The sequence below is a fragment of the Channa argus genome, chromosome 8 (assembly GCF_033026475.1).
Source record: "Channa argus isolate prfri chromosome 8, Channa argus male v1.0, whole genome shotgun sequence".
NCBI classification, from domain to species: Eukaryota; Metazoa; Chordata; class Actinopteri; order Anabantiformes; family Channidae; genus Channa; species Channa argus.
Window position 1 is genome coordinate 6,457,898 of NC_090204.1, and position 19,797 is coordinate 6,477,694.

Genomic DNA, 19,797 nt, shown 5'->3' on the forward strand with positions numbered 1-19,797 from the left:
GAAATGATTAGTACCAGTCTAGTAAAGGTCAAATCATTTGATATTCCAATGACTCTTCTTAGTCTTTAAAGTGAACTTACTTTTTGTTGCGCTTTCAATATCTTGTTATCCTAACCTACAGCTTTTATAGCTTATTGTTCAGGTTTAGTTATCTCCAACCAATTAAATTGGAGTTAATTGCTACGTACCAATCTCTTCCTTGCCTCATGTTTTAAAGGAAGTATATGAAATTGATTCGTTACAGTTAAATATTAGTTACTACTAGGAAATAACTAGTAAATTATATGAAAAATAAAGAAGTAAATTTTTTCCCCCATTATGAAGGGATATATACTAGATATAACAGTTCTGCTTTTAACTAAAACGATCTGGCCTGCTACCGTTTTTTTTTTCTGCACTGCCACCGAGTGTTGAAGTACAGACCTCTGACTAAATCCTACTACATTTTTATGCAATTCATTCAATAATGTCATTGATGCTGATTTATAAATGATGCTTTCGTAGTCTAACTTTGATTCTATCTATATATCTTTTTTAGTGACAATAGCTCCCCACTCCTCCCTCAAACATCTTACTGTATTTAGTGGTTAATGTGGCTTTCTAATTTAAAAGTCCGTATAAACCTATTCTGAAGTTGTTTTCCATTCATCCAGCGGGCATCAGGCGCGCATGCGCACTTAGTCCCACGTGGGTGTAGTTGCGAGTCCGTCCCGTCCGTCGGTGTACAGCCCTCCACCAAGCAAACCATCGTCTGGACGTTCGGCAGAAGGACACGTTTCTCCAGGAACTAAGAGGTGAAGCTGGAACTGCACCTTTCGTCCGGAACAAACAGTGAATTGTTTAAGCTGCTTCCCGTAAGTTAGCTAATGTTACTAACTAGCTTTTTGCTAACTGTGGTGACTTTCTTACAAGAAACAATCACGGTAACTGTACATGGTAACTGGCTTTATTGTGTGTGTGTGTGTGTGAGTGTGTGAGTGTGTGTGTGGGCGCGCGCGCGTTTTTAATACAAAGCTCCTGACTGTGCAGTGTGTGACCTGCAGCATGCCGTGGAAGTTATAAAGATGAACGAATGAATTATCGCAGACACACATTTGTCACTGCAATAAAGGAGACACAGAATCAGATGTTTTCAGCTGTTTTGTTACTTGATAAAAGTGACATGTTGGTTTCTCTGCAAACTTTTAGTAAAAAGGTAGATTAACTGTAGCCTTTCAGGTAGAACCTTTTATTTTAACATCTATCCCGCACATTAGACATGAACTTTCATTTGATGACCTGAATACTATTAGACCCGAAGAGAGATGGCACTGCTGACTCTTGCACTGTTGCCTCATTATTGGCTTGTCTTGTTTTAAACATATGTGGAGCCAAAGTGAAAGTCCTTACCTATTGTTGTTAATCACGTTTGACCTTTAACCTCTAATCTAGTGATCTATTAGTATTGGTATGCACTTAGGGGAAATTTTATCAACAAATGATGCATTTTATGATCCATGGCATTCTGTGATGAGATGATGATGATGATGATTAATGCAGCTCTGTTAGAACTTTAAAGTGAATTCATTTTTTCAGTATCTCCGTCAGTCATGGCTGTAGTGCGGTTCTACAGTAATGAAGCCGTGCAGAGCCAGGCCTTACAGAGGGCAGCCAAGCTTTACCTGAAGCTGTCAATCACCACTGAGCTGTGCTACAATGTGGAGCTGACAGGTGAGTGTACAACAGCTTGTCAGAAAATATTTCAAATGTACAGAATCTGGACGGCAAAACAGTTGTGGACTATGGAAAATATTCAGCTTGTGTAACCTAGTTTTCTCAATTTGTCCACTGTTTCCTCATACTGCAGGCTGTAGGACCCTCAGTGATGAGCAGACAGAAGTTCTCCTCTGGCTGTTTCGTCCTCCCCTGCAGGCTGAGCCACTGTCTGAGAAACCGAACCTCGCTGAAGGCAGTGGAGAGAAACTGGTGGAGATCGGACCCAGGTACTGTTGCACAAACACTGTAAAATAAACGACCTGCAACGCACAATGTTGCACTGTTTTTTGTCCTACATTGGGATTTGTGTTCTTGGTGTCTTCTGCCTGTGTTCGAGAAGTAAGATAAACAAGAGCGTTGTTTACTGATCACTGTTCAGGTTAAATGTCTTCTTAAATGTAAAACAAAAAATGCACTGCTGTCTTTCAAAATGGTTTATGTACTTATTGCCTCAAAGTAGTGTTATTTATGGTCACACAAAGTATAAACACAGGATGCAGATTTTACTACAGAGCAAATGTGACTGACAGCTGAGCCACTGTCATCAAGTACGGTCATCTCCTCTGAAGAAAGGACGGCTCGTTTCTATAAAATCACATTTCTGTCTTAAGTCTATCTTTGCTCATACTGTATTTTAACCAAGAGAGATGGTGTAAAAGGAAAAGTTGCAAGTGAGAGAAACACAAATACAATTACCGCAGTGTTTATTCATTTTTAATTGAGATGGTTCGTATGAATAGAAATCTCTGGTCAGTTTCAAAATCATTACAAAGGACTATTTTATGTTAATTAATTTAAAACACTAAAGGCATCCTTTTTACACAGTTTCTACAGGTACCAGGTCAGGAAGACAAGTCTTGAGCCCCAGTCGCAACCACTGGACATTACAGTGTTAACTGCCATCAAATGAAATCAAATTTCAGCTCTGTCCTCAGAATTCTTCTATTCGTGGGCCCTTATCATTAGTCGTCTAACAAGAAGGCTCATTGTCAATAAATAGCCCTGATAACCTGGCCATTATATGTTGAAAAATGTCAGTGGAGAAGCTGTCAGAATACATTAGCATTCATCCTGCACTTATCATAAATATATATAGAAAATGCCATGCAGGTCTGACAGCTTGAAGCCCTCTGGAAAGAAAATGCAGATCAGCTGCTAATCAGTAGCTGAATATACTGATAAACAATATCCAGTCTGCTTAATATTCAAATTGTTAATTGGTTACATGTAACTTTATCAGTATACAAATACACAGTTTCTTTCCCATAATTGTGGTCAGTGTTGACATGTGTTTGCAGGATGAAACGCAAGGTACATTTATGTACTGAACACCTCCTACAATAGAGGTGTCACGTTAGCAGATGTTACACTGGAAGACAATATGCTTTAATTCTATCAAACAGACTGTGGGAGAACGTGATTTACATGCTCAATTAGGATTTTTTTAGATAATGAATAACTGTGTACAACTATAGAAGATGTCTTCAGTTTTGTTTTGTTTTGCTCCTCAGGTTAAACTTCTCCACTGCCTGGTCCACCAACGCTGTGTCCATCTGCCAAAGTGCCGGCCTCACTAATGTCACACGGGTCGAACTGTCTCGAAGGTTCCTAATCAAGGTTTGAATACACAAACGCAGAGAGAGAACCACCGTTTCCTTCTCTGCTGGTGATTCCCGGTTGTTTTGTCATCCTTTGTCACTACTTTTCTCTCCTAAACAGCCTAAAAATGGAAAGAGTGTGAACGAGCTGAATGGAGACGTAAAGAAGCTGATTGAATGTCTGTATGACAGTATGACAGAGTGTATCTATCAGCATCCCATCACCTCCTTTACTGTAGAAACCAAACCACAACCAGTGTTCAAGGTGGACATCCTCGGGAAGGGCCGTGCAGCATTGGAGGCCACAAATAATGATCTAGGTGAGACACTCTTCAAACCTTTTCTTTATTAGCAGTTTCTCTTTGCACTTTTCTGCCTCAGACTCTTTATCGCTTTACACCAGTACCTTAATGTATTGTACACTCTTTCTCTTCCCTTCTCCCCCTTTCAGTCTTGCAGCTATCTGTGAGTACACTGTGTCTGCTGCTAGAGGTAATAATGTCACATGATGCATGACATTATTACTTATCAGGCTGGTTAAAGTCAGAAGACCACAGGGATACTGCTCATTATCTGGCATGTGTTTGTTTGGTGTGTGTATTTTGTGACTTAAAGCCACATTAAACCCCAAAAGATCTGGCTAAGTCTCTTTAATGTGGATGGAATGTTTATTGTTGATCTGACATGTTTTAAATGTGAAGACTTGTGTATAAGACTTAATAGAAGTCCTGTTTTTGTTTACCCAGCTGCTTTCTCTTTGTTAAATAGCTGTATTTTGTGCTATTTTAGAAGCTTTTTATTTTGATCACAGCAAAGCATAAACTCAGAAGTTAACCATTTTCTTCTACCCTATTGTACCAAAACTATAACTCTGTTTATAACGGTGGTTATTCACAGCCTGTTTCTCTCTGCTTATAGACAGTTTTCAAACTGACCCTGGGCACTGTGACAAAACGTGTTGTGCATGCTTATGTTTCTGATTTCCTTATTCACTTCTGCACGGCATCATCAGTAGTCACAAGCTGCTCAAATGGATGAGAATAATTATAGTATATACATGTTGGAATAGATAATTAATATGGAATTTATTGATGCTATAGGCACATTATTCATGCTAAGGACAGATTCCACTAAAGCTAATTTGTATCTCTGGTTGAGATAAATGTTGGGAGCCAAATACCTTCTGAGTTACAGTTTTCTTGAAGCATGCAGAGGACACAAAATGCTGTTTGATAGGGATCCCACTGTTTGTCTTTGTGTGTATGTGGTTTTCTTTTACTTTTTTTTTGCAGTGCTGTTTGAAATACAAAACTAAAAGTGCCTGTGTGTGCCGCAGTATATTGTCATTATTGATCTTTAACATCTTGTGTGTGTTGCATTTGACACAGGTCTGGCTTTTGACTCCTGGGATCTGGACTACTACACAACAATGTTCGAGAGAATTAAAAGGAACCCCACTAGTGTGGAGTGTTTTGACCTGGCCCAGTCTAACAGGTGAACAGATTAGCAGAAAAGCTTTGTGGTACATATGTATTTTCTTACTTTGTAGTTTTTGGTCCTGGGGTTTTTTATTATCAAATGTTTTCTTTGCACTTTCTAGTGAGCACAGTCGTCACTGGTTCTTCCGGGGGCGGATGGTGATCGACGGGCAGGAGGAAAAAGAGACTCTTTTCAGTCTCATAATGGACACCCAGCGGCACAGCAACCAAAACAACGTCATCAAGTTCTGCGACAACAGCAGGTAAAGTGGAAGCAGCACAGCAACCACAGATGGGGGGGGGTGTGCGTGTCTTTCTTTTCATACTGATTTGAAATGAAATGTGTGTCCAGTGGTATCAAAGGAATGGAGCTACAGTGCGTTTACCCAAAAGATCCATCCCAAGCCAGCCCTTATGAGACACGGCGTTCATTTCGACATGTCATCTTTACTGCAGAGACACACAACTTCCCAACTGGTCAGGAAACACACAATCATGCTTATTGAAAAATTTTTGGTCTTTTTCCCTTGTTTGTTTTCCAAGTAGTAATTTCCAGCCTCTTCCAACCCAATCTCCAGGTGTAGCACCATTCAGTGGTGCCACCACAGGAACAGGTGGTCGTATTAGAGATGTGCAGAGTGCTGGGCGCGGAGGCCACGTAATTGCTGGCACTGCAGGATACTGCTTTGGCAATCTACATATACCAGGTCAGATTTAAGCTGTATGTAAATAGACGTTTCTACACATCCAGCAAAGTTACACACAAGGCATTAAATTCAAATTATTAAGTTATAAATGTTGAAGTTTTTTTCTGATCAAGCAGATAAAACCAATTCCAGTAATGTAATAAAGATTAGAATGGGGGCAGCTGATTAAAAAAGAGGCGGCTGTTGCTCAGTTGGTAAGATGGTCGTCCACGGACCACAGGGTGAGTGGTTTGATCCCTGGTCCCCGCTATATGTCGAAGTGTCTCTTCGACATATAGCCGGTCCAAGCCTGGCATCAGGAAGGGCATCCAGCGTCAAAAAAACCTGCCAAATAAACATGCGGACAGTGATCTGCTGTGGCGACCCTGAACTCGCGGGATAAGCAGAAAAGACAAAATAAACAAAATAAAGATTAAAATGCAATAAAACTGAGGTTAAAAAGTAACAAGTACAAAATTCAGTAAACTCAAGTAAATAGCTGAGTTAGGATTAACTAGTAGTAATAGTACTATGTCTTTTCAAAAAGGTTGGAAAGAGAGCTCATTGGTGTGGTACAAATTGGACAAAGATGTGAGGAGCCTTTTGTAAAAAGGCTGATAAGGAGATGACTATAGATGAAATTTGAATAAAAATAGAAGAATAAAAAAAAATAATTTCCACTCTAATAAATACACGATTGAAGCTTTGTTGTACACTGTTACACTGCAATGGAACTGGAAAAGGTTTTTAACATGGTAAATGTTAGTGGACTTAACAGCGTCCTCAGCATAACATGACTAGTCTGATATACAAATGATATACTCCAGGGAATTGTTTAGAGGAAAAATCAGATGGTCACACAAGTGAACCCTGAGAAACTGAAGAGAGACATTGTGGTTGAACATAAAAATCCCACCTTGACTGTGGAAATAACAGTCAACATGTGGTGTCTTGCCATCCTCTCCAGGTTATGTTCTACCCTGGGAGTCTAAAGGAGAGGGGTGGGAGTATCCTTCAAGCTTTGCCCATCCCCTGCAGGTGGCCATCGAGGCCAGTGATGGAGCTTCAGACTACGGCAATAAGTTTGGAGAACCTGTCCTGTCAGGTAGCACAAACCCAATTTACACACGATATAGCAAAGCATTAATTCATTACTAGTTTTATCTATTTATATAGCCACAAAATCACAATAAAAATAATCTCAAGACACTTTACTTAGTAAGGTCAACACCTCATAGCATTATAGAGGAGAACTCAACAATTCCTGCTTGAGATGAAGAGCAATAAGAAGAGCAACAAAAAGCAACAGACCAACACCAAACAGATTAGTAGGGTCAGAAATTGCATGTTGGATACTCACAGCTCCAAAACCAGGGGTACTTGCAGAAAAGTATAAAGAGAGGAAAAGGCACAACTACGAGGGAAAAAGCACTCAGCGTTAATTACATTCAGTGGTGGTATGTAATGTAAATATGTAGCAGCATTACTAAATGATAACCTTTAACAAAAACAAAATTTTAAGTCTAATCTTGTCTGTTCCCCTTTGGAAACTCTGGGAACTAGAGCTGCTCTCTTGAGAGCCAAGTGTTCTGTTGGGATAATATGATACTATGATAAAGTTTGACCATTAAGGGCTTTGTATGTAAGGAGGATGATTTTCAATTCAATTTTGGATTTTACAGGAAGCCAATAGATAAGCCACTAAAAAGAAATACAGTCTCTCTTGTAAATGCATTACTTGCATACATTTTATTTAAATACATTTTATCTACTCAAATTGAGCACATTTATGTGTATATATGTAATTTATAAAAATATATTGGTGAATATTCTCATTCATGTAAGGTTTGGTTATGCAAAGATGGAATCATGTCAAATGGACTTCTTTTTCTTGGTTTAGAAACGTTTAGCAAAACGTTTGCATAAGTAGCGAAATGATGCCATCTTCCGGTAAAAACATATTACTTTCATTATTGACGTTTAATTTTTAAAAGTACAGTAATTGCAACCAGTGTGTGTTATTAAGAGCATGAAACGCAAACAAGGAAAACAAATTATAGCATCTGTAACCAGCAAATGTTTAGGGGTTTTTTTCTACTACTCACTCATGCTATAAAAATTTCCTCTCCCAGGTTTTGCGCGTTCCTTTGGCATGCGGTTGACTAACGATGAGCGGCGAGAGTGGATCAAGCCGATCATGTTCAGCGGAGGCCTCGGTTCCATTGAAGATACACATGTGAAGAAAGAAGAGGCAGAAAAGGGTAACTTGGTAACCCAGTGTGTGAAATAGGTTATATCAATGCAGATGCTATCTTTAAATTTAGATAAGTGACCCTCTGCTTCCTGATAAGGAATGGAAGTGGTGAAGATTGGAGGGCCTGTGTACAGGATTGGTGTGGGAGGAGGAGCAGCTTCTTCTGTACAAGTATGGACACTACATTAAATCAATTTTGAAACTTTTGAGATCAGGGAATCGCACCAGGAAAAAGTTTTCAGTGTATTTTAATCATTTTCATCTTGCAGGTCCAGGGGGACAACTCGAGTGACAGGGATCTGGGTGCGGTGCAGAGAGGAGATGCTGAGATGGAGCAGAAGATGAATCGTGCTCTCAGGGCGTGTCTAGAAAGAAGCGCTGGGAATCCAATCTGCAGCATACATGATCAGGGGGCGGGAGGAAATGGTATGAAACTTTTTTTTTTTTTTTTTTAGGATTGATGTGAAATAGGACAAAGGTTTAGATATTAAAACATATTCTAATTTTAGGTAATGTTCTCAAGGAGCTCAGTGAGCCTGCAGGAGCCATAATCTACTGCAATAGCTTCAAGGTAGTCATCACATGAACACAGCTTCAAACACCGATTCTGTTTTTTCCCCATTTTATGTCTGTGCCTTTTGTTTTTGTTATTCCCTCTGCCGTGTAGAAAGGTGACCCCACACTGAGTGTGCTGGAGCTGTGGGGAGCAGAGTATCAGGAGAGCAATGCCCTGTTGCTCCGCCCAGCAGACAGGTCTTTCCTGGAGAGGGTGTGTCAGAGGGAGAAATGTCCCGTTGACTTTGTGGGAAGCATAACCGGAGATGGCAAGGCATGAATCAAATTGATAAATCACACATCCACTGTACTAATAGATCTGCATTTGTGATCAGAGGTGGCTAGCTAGGTCATGTGATTGGAAGTCCTCAAGTATCAATCTGCACTGAAATCGGTTTCTGAATGCGCATTAATTTATTTATTTTTATATGATTGTTACTATAGATTGTGCTGGTGGATGATGAAGGAAGCAGCGAAGATCCGGCCGACAGAGGACATCATCCTGTTGACCTAAAGCTGGAGTGGGTTCTTGGGAAGATGCCTCAGAAAGAGTTTAGGATGGAGCGTCTGGTCCCTACCCACCAGCCACTGATTCTTCCTGCTGGCCTTACAGTGAGGGAGGCTCTGGAGCGGGTTTTACGTTTGCCTGCTGTCGCGTCCAAACGCTACCTGACCAACAAGGTGTGCTTAGCATCCCAGACTTGCAGTTTATTATTTTTTAGAATAAAATGTGTTTAGGCAGTTTGTAAATCTTCTTTCCCTCCCTCTCCCAGGTGGACCGGTCTGTGACTGGGTTGGTTGCCCAGCAACAGTGCGTCGGACCTCTTCACACCCCATTGGCTGACGTGGCCGTTGTAGCTCTGTCACCATTTAGTCTAGAGGGAGCAGCAACTGCCATTGGGGAACAGCCAATTAAAGGCCTGGTGTGTCCTGCAGCGGGAGCTCGTATGGCTGTTGGAGAAGCACTGACCAATTTGGTGTTTGCCAGAGTCACAGCTCTGAAGGTGAGCAGATCATAGAGAGGGTGGGGAATTGAGATGCATATTCCATTAAAAAACCCAGAAACGGAAAAGCGAAACCTGTCAAATAATGGACAGCATAAAGTTAAAATATGAGGTGTGATATTTTAGCCTCCTTATAAAAAGAAGGTTAGTTAAGGTGAGGCACAAAGTTATATCCATTTCAACAAATTGTGTCCCCAAAAAATGTCTTGGTTGTGATTTATAGGATGTGAAGTGCAGTGGTAATTGGATGTGGGCTGCCAAGCTGCCCGGTGAGGGAGCATGTCTGTGGGAGGCCTGCAAAGCCATGTGTGATGTCATGGGTCAGTTGGGAGTAGCCATTGATGGGGGCAAGGACTCCCTGAGTATGGCAGCTAGAGTGGGAAAAGAGACTGTCAAAGCTCCAGGTACTCTCACCCTGTGTGTGTGTGTGTGTGTGAGGGAGGGAGTGAGGGAGTGAGTGAGGGAGGTAAACTTCACTTTGGCTTTGCTTTTCAGGTGCTCTCGTTATCTCAGCGTACGCAGTTTGTCCTGACATCACAGCCACTGTGACACCTGATCTTGAGGATCCAGATGGCAAAGGTGTGACATAAACACAACACAGCTGATTGATCCCAATTAGTAAGATAAAACCTATCAATGTCATGGTTTGTAATGGCAGAAATAAATCCTATTGTGTGGTGTTTTTATTTTTTTGTTATTTTTTAATCCATAAATTTTTCTTTCTCTAACACAAAGCACATACTCTGTAACAGACAGGCTGTTTCTGACCCCCTGTCCTCTGTCCGCAGGCGTGTTGTTGTGGGTTCCTCTCAGTCCAGGCAGTTATCGTCTGGGAGGTTCTGCCCTGGCTCAGTGTTACAGCCAGCTGGGAGACTGCTCTCCTGACCTGGACCAACCAGAATTATTGACTGCCTGCTTCAACACCACGCAGGAACTCTTACAGGGTCAGCTTGCACCTAAAGGCAAAGTACTGCCTGCTGCTGAGGGAAAGACAGATTAGACTAAGTGTCAGTGTGTGAGCAAGCTTCTCTTTAGTTTTAATAGTACAGCTGTGATGATGCAGCCACCTAGTGGTTTTACGTTGTATTGTCACTAAATAGAAAGGCAAAGAGCAGGTGGCTGTATGTTTTCTATTACATTTATTCATAAGCGATGCTAACGATTAAATGTATTTAAAATTGCACAGTTAAGTAGCTGCTGTAAAATTATATTTTTAGTATCAAGATGAAATTTCGTAAATTGTCACTGAAAACTAACATTAGGAGGGGTTTTTTATTCTACCAGATCGACTGCTAAGTGCAGGACATGACATCAGTGATGGAGGCCTCATTTCCTGTTTGCTGGAGATGGCGTTTTCAGGAAACCGTGGTATTGATGTTGAGTTGTCACATGGAACTGGAGGTTAGTAATTTGATGTCACCTGTGCTTTAAACATCACAAACTTCAATACACACAGACACGACCCAAATATCGTGGCTTGTACATGTAAATTTATGCTCCTCCACGCTGTCTTTGCAGTCATGGAGCTGCTGTTCAGCGAAGAGCTGGGTTTGGTTCTGGAGGTTTCAGAGTCTCATGTAGAAACTGTGTGTCAGAGATACAGCAAAGCAAGCTTACGGTGCCATCGTATTGGCAGAACCAGGGGCTTCGGACCAGAAGCTATGGTAAAACCTCGACTTCAGCATTTACGTACACTGTTTCTTAAAGCCTTTTCCAGACATCAATGATAATGGTTGTCTTCTGTTTCCCTCACCTTTCTTCCAGGTCAGTGTCCATGTGGATGGACAGGAGGTGGTGAAAGAGCCTCTTCCTAACCTCAGAGCATTGTGGGAGGACACAAGTTTCCAGCTGGAGCGTCTTCAGGCCAATGAACTTAGTGTTAATCAGGAAGAAGAGGGGTTGGCTAGGAGGACACAGCCCTTCTTCAAACTGAACTTTGACCCTTGTGAAAAACCCAGCATTAGTCAGCTTAGTAAGACAAAGTAGATTTGGTACCATTTTCACAAATTTATTGTTTCCAAGGTTTCAACATATGGTTATTTTTATTTTACTGTCACTGATTGATTACTCTTTGTAATTGGTCCAAAAAGGATTTGGTTTACAAAATTTATGAAATAATTAGAAAAACCCTTTTATAATATCCAGCAATCAATTCAAGAAGTTGCCTGGAACATTAGCATTGACAAACTGTCTCTTGTGTGTTTTTCAGCTGCAGGGCAGCCTCTTGTGGCTGCGGTCAGAGAAGAGGGCAGTAATGGAGACCGAGAAATGTCCGTGTCTCTGTATATGGCTGGCTTTGAGGTAGACTTCAGGGCCTCAATAAATTCATGAATATGATGATCTGAGCTGTAATACTAATGGTTATTGTTTACCTGGGTAGGTGTGGGACGTCACGATGCAGGACCTGTGCTCTGGCTCCTTAACCCTGGAACGTTTCAAAGCAGTCGTGTTTGTCGGGGGATTCAGCTACGCAGACGTCTTAGGATCAGCTAAAGGCAAATAAACACACAAACTACCAGTCCACTGTGAGATAGAGATTGTTCTCATGTAACACAGTCTTTCTTTCATCAAAGGTTGGGCTGCTACCGTTGCATACAACCCCAAGGCCAAGTCTGAATTTGATCGCTTCCGGCAGCGAGACGACACCTTGAGTCTGGGTGTGTGTAATGGCTGCCAGCTGCTCGCCCTGCTTGGATGGGTGGGAGAGGGGGAGGATGGAGCAGGTAAAGGAAGGCAAGAGAAGGCAGAGGACATGCTGTTTGTAATGCAAAAATAATCACGACAGAGAAAACCACTTGGAACAGTTAACAGAGTTTACTATTTCTTTCCCAATTTCCCCTCAGGGTCTGAAGTGGTGCTGACACATAATAAGTCGGGCAGGTTTGAGTCTCGATTTGTCAGCGTTGGGATCCAGGATTCCCCGTCCATCTGGCTCAAAGGCATGGAGGGTTCTGCCCTGGGAGTCTGGGTTGCACATGGAGAAGGTACAGTCAAATCTGTTGTAATGTCAGTCATGTTCAGAATTAGTTCTTAAAAAGTAAGGTTGGGATTTTCTGTTATGATTATTATGATTATATGTATACTGTCAATAAATCTCACTAAAACCAATAAAGAAGTGTGTGTTTGTGTGTGTCTGTGAAAGTGGATTAATGGAATTTATAATAGGATTTATTGACAACAAAAAACTTAATCCCTGAACATTTTAGTTAATATTATTATCAGGACTGTTTACTTTTTTACCTGTTTACTTGCCTTTACTTGTTTGACCAGTTTAGCTAAAATCTGTTCATGTTAAACAAGGTCAAAAACTCTGTATGAAGTTTTGAACTTATGTAATTAACTAATTGTGCTGTCTCACTGTGTTCTTTAGCAGCATTGATTAATTGATTTTTTTATTTATTTATTTTTATTTCCTAACTTGTTTCTTTCCTGCAGGTCTGATGCAATTCCGTAGCTCCCAGGCCAAGGACCAGATCATTTCTGGTGGACTTGCTCCCCTGCGGTATCTTGATGACCAGGGTCATCCTACAGAACAGTACCCTCTGAACCCTAATGGCTCCCCGCAGGGTATCGCAGGGCTGTGCTCCCAGGATGGCAGACACCTAGCCATGATGCCTCACCCAGAGCGCTGCACCCTGGGCTGGCAGTGGCCCTGGGCTCCGAGGGACTTGAAAGCCTCTCTCACGCCTTCACCCTGGCTACGCATGTTCAGAAACGCAGCTGCCTGGTGCAGCAACACAGTGTAACAAATCTCTGTTCAAATTGCTGGTGCTGTCAAAACAGTTTCATAGTTTTTTTGCACTGTGTCAACTAAAACTCTATATTGCTTAACAGTGAACTTTACTTTTTTACTTGTTGGTACTTGACTTTCTTGCAAAATTACTCGTTCCTGCTATAATACTTTATCACCTGGAATCAATGAAGATTCTTCTTACTGTATTTTGTTAGCATCAATCTGGCATTTGGTTTCTAATTTACACTGTCACCCACTATATCAGTATTGCTCTTCTTACTTTAGAAACTCCAGTTGCTAATAAATAAATGGATAAATAACACATACATGTTGTTACTTCTTTTTGCGTTTTTTTTTTTTTTTTCCCCTCTCTAGTTTACACTCATCCCAACCGGTCAAGGCAAATGGCCACTCACCCTGGTTCTGCTGGGGTTGCTTAAGGTGATTTGTTGGGTTTTCTCTACATTTGTATAGACTTGACTTGTATGTACGGTAAGGTCCTCTATCTACTATGTAAAGTGCCTTGAGATGACTAAACAAGTAGTGTGCTGTGCCATAAAGAAAAGACAGATAAGACAATAAATATTTATTTTACACCGAAAGCTGTTTACAGGGATGTCACTATTAGTGGTGGGTACCTTTTGAGAGTTTTCTGGTTGCCCAATTAAAAATAGAAATGCCTGGTCAGTTTTGGGGGTAAAATGTAAATTCACAATTTAAAACCGCTAAATTCCTTCAAACGTGCTGACAATGACAACTTAATTAGATATGGATTAAAAAGACTAAAGTTGTACCAGCACACTGCATAATCATTGTATCTGACATAAAACTTTCACACAGGCTTTGTAAACACTTGACAAACAGGCCTGAAGTCCACAGTCTGAGAGGCTCAGATGTTGTCAATATTCTTGTGTCCACTAATCCAACTTGCAACAGCCAGAAGGAAGAAATCCAATAAAAGTATATGTCAAACAGCTTGTGCTGACACTGCGGCAGCATCTGCCTACAGTGAATTCCCCATTAGTCCTTGTGAGGTATCATTTGTCGAGTTTCTTGTCTCTGGCGCCATTTGCTGGTTGATGTTGATAACACAGATGAGGAGCAGGATGACCACTACCAGGTCATCCATGACCTCCAGCATTCCACAGAGGGAGGGGTCTTTCTCCAGGGGACCTGCTGATGACGAGGAGACAGGGTCCAGAGGAGGGGACGAGATAGAAACCATGGTCCCAATGCAACACAGGATCACCCTGAAGAAAAACAGCCACACAAGCCCTCCCATGGTGCTCAGGCTCCGGCCTAGTAACTGCAGCAGCCGGGGGGTGTCAAACAGGTAGTCTGTTACCTGGGGGGTAACATCAGTTTGTAGGAGAGGGGACAATACTGAATATTAATTAATGAAAGAGATGCAACCTGTATGTACCCAACACAAGATTTCTCACCACATTGTTGTATTCAGAATGTTAGTTTTTTATCTTTCTGTCTCTATGAAAGGAGTTATTCCAAATTTATCTAAAATGTATTTGTAAACCAATAGCAAATGATGTATAAAACATGTAATACAGAAGAGAGAAGAAGTTTGTTTCTAAACATATGTAATTTTATATAGTGTATGTAGTGGCAACTGCTTCTAACAGCATTGCTATGACTGTTTTAATATGGTTTAATTATATTTGTATAGTTTAGAGGAAATGATGTACAGTAGACCAAACTCCATCACTGCACAGGTCACTTCAAGATACCCAGCTCTTATCTCTGTTGCATTGCATTGTAGATTTATTAGACTTAAGCTCAGGTTCACATGAGAGAACTCATTTATGCTTTGTTAAAGTTTTTTTGGACAATGATTTATTAGAAGAGGAAAAAAAGAGTTGTTCCCATTTCCAAATGTGGGTAAGTGACACGAAATATTAGAGTTGACTGGAAATAGCTGAACAATCCAGTTACATTTGTTGATTGGTCAAATTCTATTTCTGTTTAATTTGCTCAAATGGGCAATCCTGTTACTGAGCCAAGTTCTGATGTTTCTATTCAATAAAATTATTCGGAGATGTTTCCCATAGGACTGTAATATTTCCCGTTGTGTATTCCATGCAAGAGTGTTTATTTATGTGAATGAGATCTATATGCTGCAAGTAAATTCCAAAATAAAGTAAATCCGCATTCAAGGTTGGGAAACCAGGTGTGTCAGTTGTGTTAACCAGATACCTCCTTTGTCCTGTATTAGTGGCTGTATGGAACAATAAATCCTCGATGTTGTGTAAGAAGTATTCCTGTTACTGAACGTATTATCATTGGGACAAGTGGGTGAATTCTCGTCTTTCACATGATCTAATCTGTTAGACTAAAGGCTGTAAAAGAAAGAAAGTTGCACGCCCTCATACTTTCATACAGCCAGACCCAGAAGAGGGGTGGAGAGTTGGGGGAAAAAAACTATAAAGATTTAAATTTCTAATAACAAAACACTTTCATTAAAGGCTTAGAAAAATTTTACACATATGTGCTGTTGGCATGTAAAGATGTTACATCTGCTGGAGCAGTACTCACCTGTCGTGGGGCTCCAGAGTAACGTTTGTTGTAGTCTGTAATTTCCCCAACAACTTCCTTTGACTCTTGGTCTGATCGACTCTCGTTAAATAGACGGCACAGCGCACTGACCTGGAAAGACATAAAGATTTTAAAGTCCCGTTCATACAGTACTCCTGAATTGACTGTGTTGACATCTGACCATCCACCTTGTACCTTCTGTCTGCAGAGCGGGCAGCTGATTGCTTCCAACCAGGACGCATGTCTCCAGTAGGTGATTAGACAGGGAGCTGCAGAAAAAAACACGAATCAGCACCTTTCTATGAAACATTTAACAGTTTATTTAGATTAGATTACATTCAACTTTATTGTCATAACACATGTACAAGTACAATGCAACGAAATGCAGTTTAGGTCTAACCAGAAGTGCAATAGCAGCAAAAGCAGTATATGCAGTTTTTGCATAAATAATAAGTTAGAATTGTAGAGTATTTTGCAGATGGACATGTACATAAACAGAAATTTAAAGAAAATGGATATATACAATGATATACAAGGCTGTGGTTAGCTATAAACAGAAGTAAGAAATAGATCATATCTAACAATAAATAAGGCTATGGTGGGCAGTAGTGCAATGGATATAGTGCAAATAAATTATGAACAGATTTAAACCAAACTACTGTACAATTACTGTACATAGTGTAGCCATAGGATATTTCTTTTATAGCATAACTGTGAAACTAATTCAGGCATGACAAGTACGCAAAGAACTGAGAGAGATATGATGACAGACAGGGTGGGACAGGTTTAGTGTTAACTGCAGTAATTTACTGTAAAGGTGAGACCGTGCTGGAATAAAAATAGGCTGCTGGTGTTATTATCTGAGACAGATAATAAATTTAAACAAGTTAGAGCTTCCTCACGTACTCTTTGGGTGTAAGGTGCAATTGTACCTCTTCCTGGAAGTATAACTTCGAGTCACACTATCAAGTGTCTATAACTACACAGTTTAATGACTTTAATGTGACTCACCGTTGATCGGATATTTAAGGCTGAGGGAAAGTCAAAGTAGGATGATGTATTTAGTCATATAACACACTATTGAACATGATAGTTGAGCAACAACCCTGGACTATCCAAAAAGTTTTACTCAGTTTTTTACAACATAAAATTGAAACAATCTGATGTACTATACATGTACAAATCCACTTTGAATTTAAAGTTTGGAATTGGATTTGAAGTATTTCTCTAAACAGCTGTATTTGAGTTTTGTGAAGAGCCGCACTACATCTTATACAAACATACACCTTTGAGAAGTATAACTGAAGTAATTCTACCAAGTGAGAGGCAGAGTTGGAAAACCATGGTAACAGTTAATTATTGAAAGATGAACAGAGAGGCTTGAAGGCTTGAGACGTGCACAGCTGCAGCACAGTGATGGTACCCTGATCGGCCAATCAGGGACGTGAATGATTTAAACACATGATGTAACAGATGAGTTGAAGAAAATCATTAAATGCACTCAAAAGTCTGTGTGTGTGTGTGTGTGTGTGTGTGTGTGTGTGTGTGTGTGTGTGTGTGTGTGTGTGTGTGTGTGTGTGTGTGTGTGTGTGTGTGTGTGTGTGTGTGTGTGCGTGCGCAATCCCGTACCACAAAACAAATGGCCACAGTTTGTCTGGACTGGGAAGCAAGCCGTCTGCAGGCAGACTGGACACTGCCAGTCTCGCTGGTTTGTGGATAGACTCAACTGAGCAGATTCCTGGAAACATAAGAAGAAAATAAAGCACAAAAGTTAAGCAAAAAGCAACCAAAAAAAAAAAAGAAAGAAAGCAGGAAATATGATGAATAAAAAAGGAGGGAGGATGGAGGAAAAAGAAAATATGAAGCACTTTAAAAAGTGTAATGGTGAGCATGATTCCTCACAACATACAGTATAATAAATCCACAGTACGTGTTTAGAACTTTTGATTAGGTCTATGTAAACAAGGGGATTATCATTATTTTCTTGGGAGCAACTTCCTACAGCAGACTTTTGACCATTACAGAAACAATATTAATATAATTAATATATGAATAATATTTTGTACTATGTGTGACTGTCCAATGAAAAGTACAGATACAAAAATATCTTAAATTCTGCTATGAACTTTTATTCATATATATATATATGTTTTATATAATATTTTTAAATTATGTAGTCCTTCAGCCCTGAGATAGGCTGACATCCTGTCCGGGGTGTACCCCGCCTCTCGCCTTATGACAGCAGGGATAGCCTCCAGTCCCCTCGTGACCCTATACTGGATAAGTGCCAACAGATAATGGATGGATAGATGGATGTAGCCCTTTAAAAGAAGTCAAAAGACAAAAATACACAGAGAGTATGTGAAGTGAATCTATTACCATGTGGCTCACATATGTTGAAGACCCCAGATGACCCTGACTCACTGGAGCTTCGGAGGGGAGATGGTCCTGTCTGCAACATGATGTGGTAAAAATGATAAAAACACTTAAATTACTGGCATTTATTTTTGGGATGCAACTGACAATGTAAGAAATAAATGGTGAAATAAATTTTTTCATTAGGTGAAATTCACAAACACATTTTGGTCTATTTAATTTACAGTGAGAGTAAGCACCTTATCAAAACAGACCATTTAGTCAGCTTTAAAATTTACTATTAAGACTTTGAACTTGAAGGGATGAATACCTCGAGCATATATTCCACAATTTCCTCTAATAAATTACTTGACACTTTACCTTACACTTTTAATGTCTAACAGATACGATGGAGTAATTTTACAACTTTTACAAGTTGAAATCACGTTTATTTAACTTTATCTCCAAGAAACATGTTCGAATTTCCTCTAAACCGCAAACTACAATGCTCTTACCAGCGTGGTTATACTACACAATCCCACTTATGTTCTAAAAAGTCAAGCAAAATCCATTTAGTACTGCAAGATAGCGTAAAATGAGACTCACCTGCCCTGATGTTTGTGGTTTTGACACATACTGTATTTGATCCAGGAACAGCCGTTGACAGGTACTCACTGTCTCCGAGCAGGAAGTGAAGTGCTTCCTGACAGCATCACTGTACAAAATAAATTGGAACTACCTATTAATGATTAACTATGCCCTCCAATGTCACTGGTCTTCCTGCTTAAAGAGAGCATCAGTGCTCTCAGACCAATAGTGCAGCACTGTTTACATCACTGGAAACTCCACACACACTTGCCAAACTTTACAGTAGTCTGATCAGTTTTTAGTGTTAAAGTCAATTTGTTTCATCTAAAAATTTACATCCTTCCCCCTTCACTCTGGTCAAAGGAAAACTATTTAAGTCACCTGATCAAAGCTAGAAAAGGTTCCTCCCACTCTGTGACTGGTTAGATTTGTCTTTGTCAATCATTTAACTAAAGTTTACTCTGCCAACAACCCTGCTACTCATAAATCATCTCTCACTATAAACAACTGGTAGTGAAATGTGTTTGGTTGTTACTGGCAGTAGAACTACAGACTGAGTTCTAGTGTGAAAATAAGAAGGATGAAGGTCTGAAATCAAAAGTTTCTCAAATGTTATTCTCATACTGCACCTTTGTGGAAAGTCAAAGGGTTGATCACTTTGTCAGTCAAATGTCAGAGATACTCCAGTGTTTTAGCAATTGTCTGTATTTTTTAATGTGTGAGAGAACATTTGATCACATGTTGGCTATTGAATAGATATCTTGGCAAATATCTGCACAAGCCCTTCACCTCAGGTAGAAGCTTCAGAGTGAGGGTCACTGTGATTTAGGTCGTCTAAAAATAGCAGCCAACGGTCAGTAAAGGCCAGGGTCTCTGCAGTGTCTGGGATTTGGAGATAAAACAGAGGCCACTCACCTACTGATAGCCAAACACTGGGGAGAGAGAGATCTTACAGGCCACATAGATTGAGTTCAGTCTTAGGCCATAGGCACATTGTTTTAAGAAGCATGTGACATAAAAACCATAGCACTGAAATTTAACCAATTGTTACATATTATCCAGTCTGATCTTCTATGAGATTTGCTTTGGAATTTTTCATGTTGTGGCTCAATATTTCATGTGCACATGTGAGTTTTCTTATCTTAAATGACTACAGCCATTAGTGTTGAAAACACACTGTAGCTTTTGAATTTCATTAGTCATGTGAAATATACAAACTGATAACATTAGAAGGTTTACAGTAT

At 40.1% G+C, this 19,797-nt stretch overlaps 2 protein-coding genes across 5 annotated transcripts; one reads left to right on the forward strand and one right to left on the reverse strand.

The window, feature by feature from the left end:
* Positions 1-276: 276 nt before the first annotated feature.
* On the forward strand, positions 277-13,385 carry pfas (phosphoribosylformylglycinamidine synthase). 3 transcript variants are annotated; one of them, XM_067513436.1, is made up of 28 exons: positions 283-854; positions 1,576-1,710; positions 1,847-1,982; positions 3,267-3,372; positions 3,475-3,673; positions 4,742-4,847; positions 4,954-5,094; positions 5,184-5,308; positions 5,410-5,538; positions 6,485-6,622; positions 7,650-7,778; positions 7,869-7,942; positions 8,041-8,197; positions 8,281-8,342; positions 8,439-8,600; positions 8,771-9,007; positions 9,100-9,330; positions 9,554-9,734; positions 9,826-9,909; positions 10,119-10,274; positions 10,615-10,731; positions 10,849-10,994; positions 11,095-11,302; positions 11,540-11,631; positions 11,711-11,825; positions 11,904-12,053; positions 12,174-12,314; positions 12,766-13,385. In XM_067513436.1, exons 2-28 carry the CDS (start codon positions 1,590-1,592, stop codon positions 13,074-13,076), a joined length of 3,954 nt encoding a protein of 1,317 aa, XP_067369537.1. In that variant the 5' UTR covers positions 283-854; positions 1,576-1,589; the 3' UTR covers positions 13,077-13,385. The 3 variants fall into 3 exon arrangements, with proteins under 3 accessions (XP_067369538.1, XP_067369537.1, XP_067369539.1); XM_067513437.1 differs by lacking the exon at positions 12,766-13,385 and having other exon boundaries at positions 277-854; positions 11,904-12,063; XM_067513438.1 differs by lacking the exons at positions 283-854; positions 1,576-1,710; positions 1,847-1,982; positions 3,267-3,372 and adding an exon at positions 3,805-3,818 and having other exon boundaries at positions 3,552-3,673.
* Positions 13,386-13,634: 249 nt separating this feature from the next.
* Positions 13,635-18,893, reverse strand: si:dkey-183n20.15 (RING-HC_RNF170 domain-containing protein). 2 transcript variants are annotated; one of them, XM_067513448.1, is made up of 6 exons: positions 18,572-18,893; positions 18,002-18,062; positions 17,240-17,348; positions 15,806-15,879; positions 15,611-15,721; positions 13,635-14,408 (listed from the first exon to the last, which is right to left on the reverse strand). In XM_067513448.1, exons 1-6 carry the CDS (start codon positions 18,598-18,600, stop codon positions 14,067-14,069), a joined length of 726 nt encoding a protein of 241 aa, XP_067369549.1. In that variant the 5' UTR covers positions 18,601-18,893; the 3' UTR covers positions 13,635-14,066. The 2 variants fall into 2 exon arrangements, with proteins under 2 accessions (XP_067369549.1, XP_067369548.1); XM_067513447.1 differs by having other exon boundaries at positions 17,990-18,062; positions 18,572-18,887.
* Positions 18,894-19,797: the final 904 nt, after the last annotated feature.

Excerpts from the sequence above, each read along its gene's own strand:
- si:dkey-183n20.15 (XM_067513447.1), bottom strand. The coding sequence starts at position 18,600 with ATGTGTCAAAACCACAAACATCAGGGCAG. Across the intron at positions 18,063-18,571 it reads AACCACAAACATCAGGGCAG|ACAGGACCATCTCCCCTCCG; the intron begins GTGAGTCTCATT and ends ATCATGTTGCAG. Across the intron at positions 17,349-17,989 it reads CAACATATGTGAGCCACATG|GAATCTGCTCAGTTGAGTCT; the intron begins GTAATAGATTCA and ends TTATGTTTCCAG.
- pfas (XM_067513436.1), top strand. The coding sequence starts at position 1,590 with ATGGCTGTAGTGCGGTTCTACAGTAATGAAGCCGTGCAGAGCCAGGCC. Across the intron at positions 1,983-3,266 it reads CTGGTGGAGATCGGACCCAG|GTTAAACTTCTCCACTGCCT; the intron begins GTACTGTTGCAC and ends TTTGCTCCTCAG. Across the intron at positions 12,315-12,765 it reads CTGGGTTGCACATGGAGAAG|GTCTGATGCAATTCCGTAGC; the intron begins GTACAGTCAAAT and ends TCTTTCCTGCAG.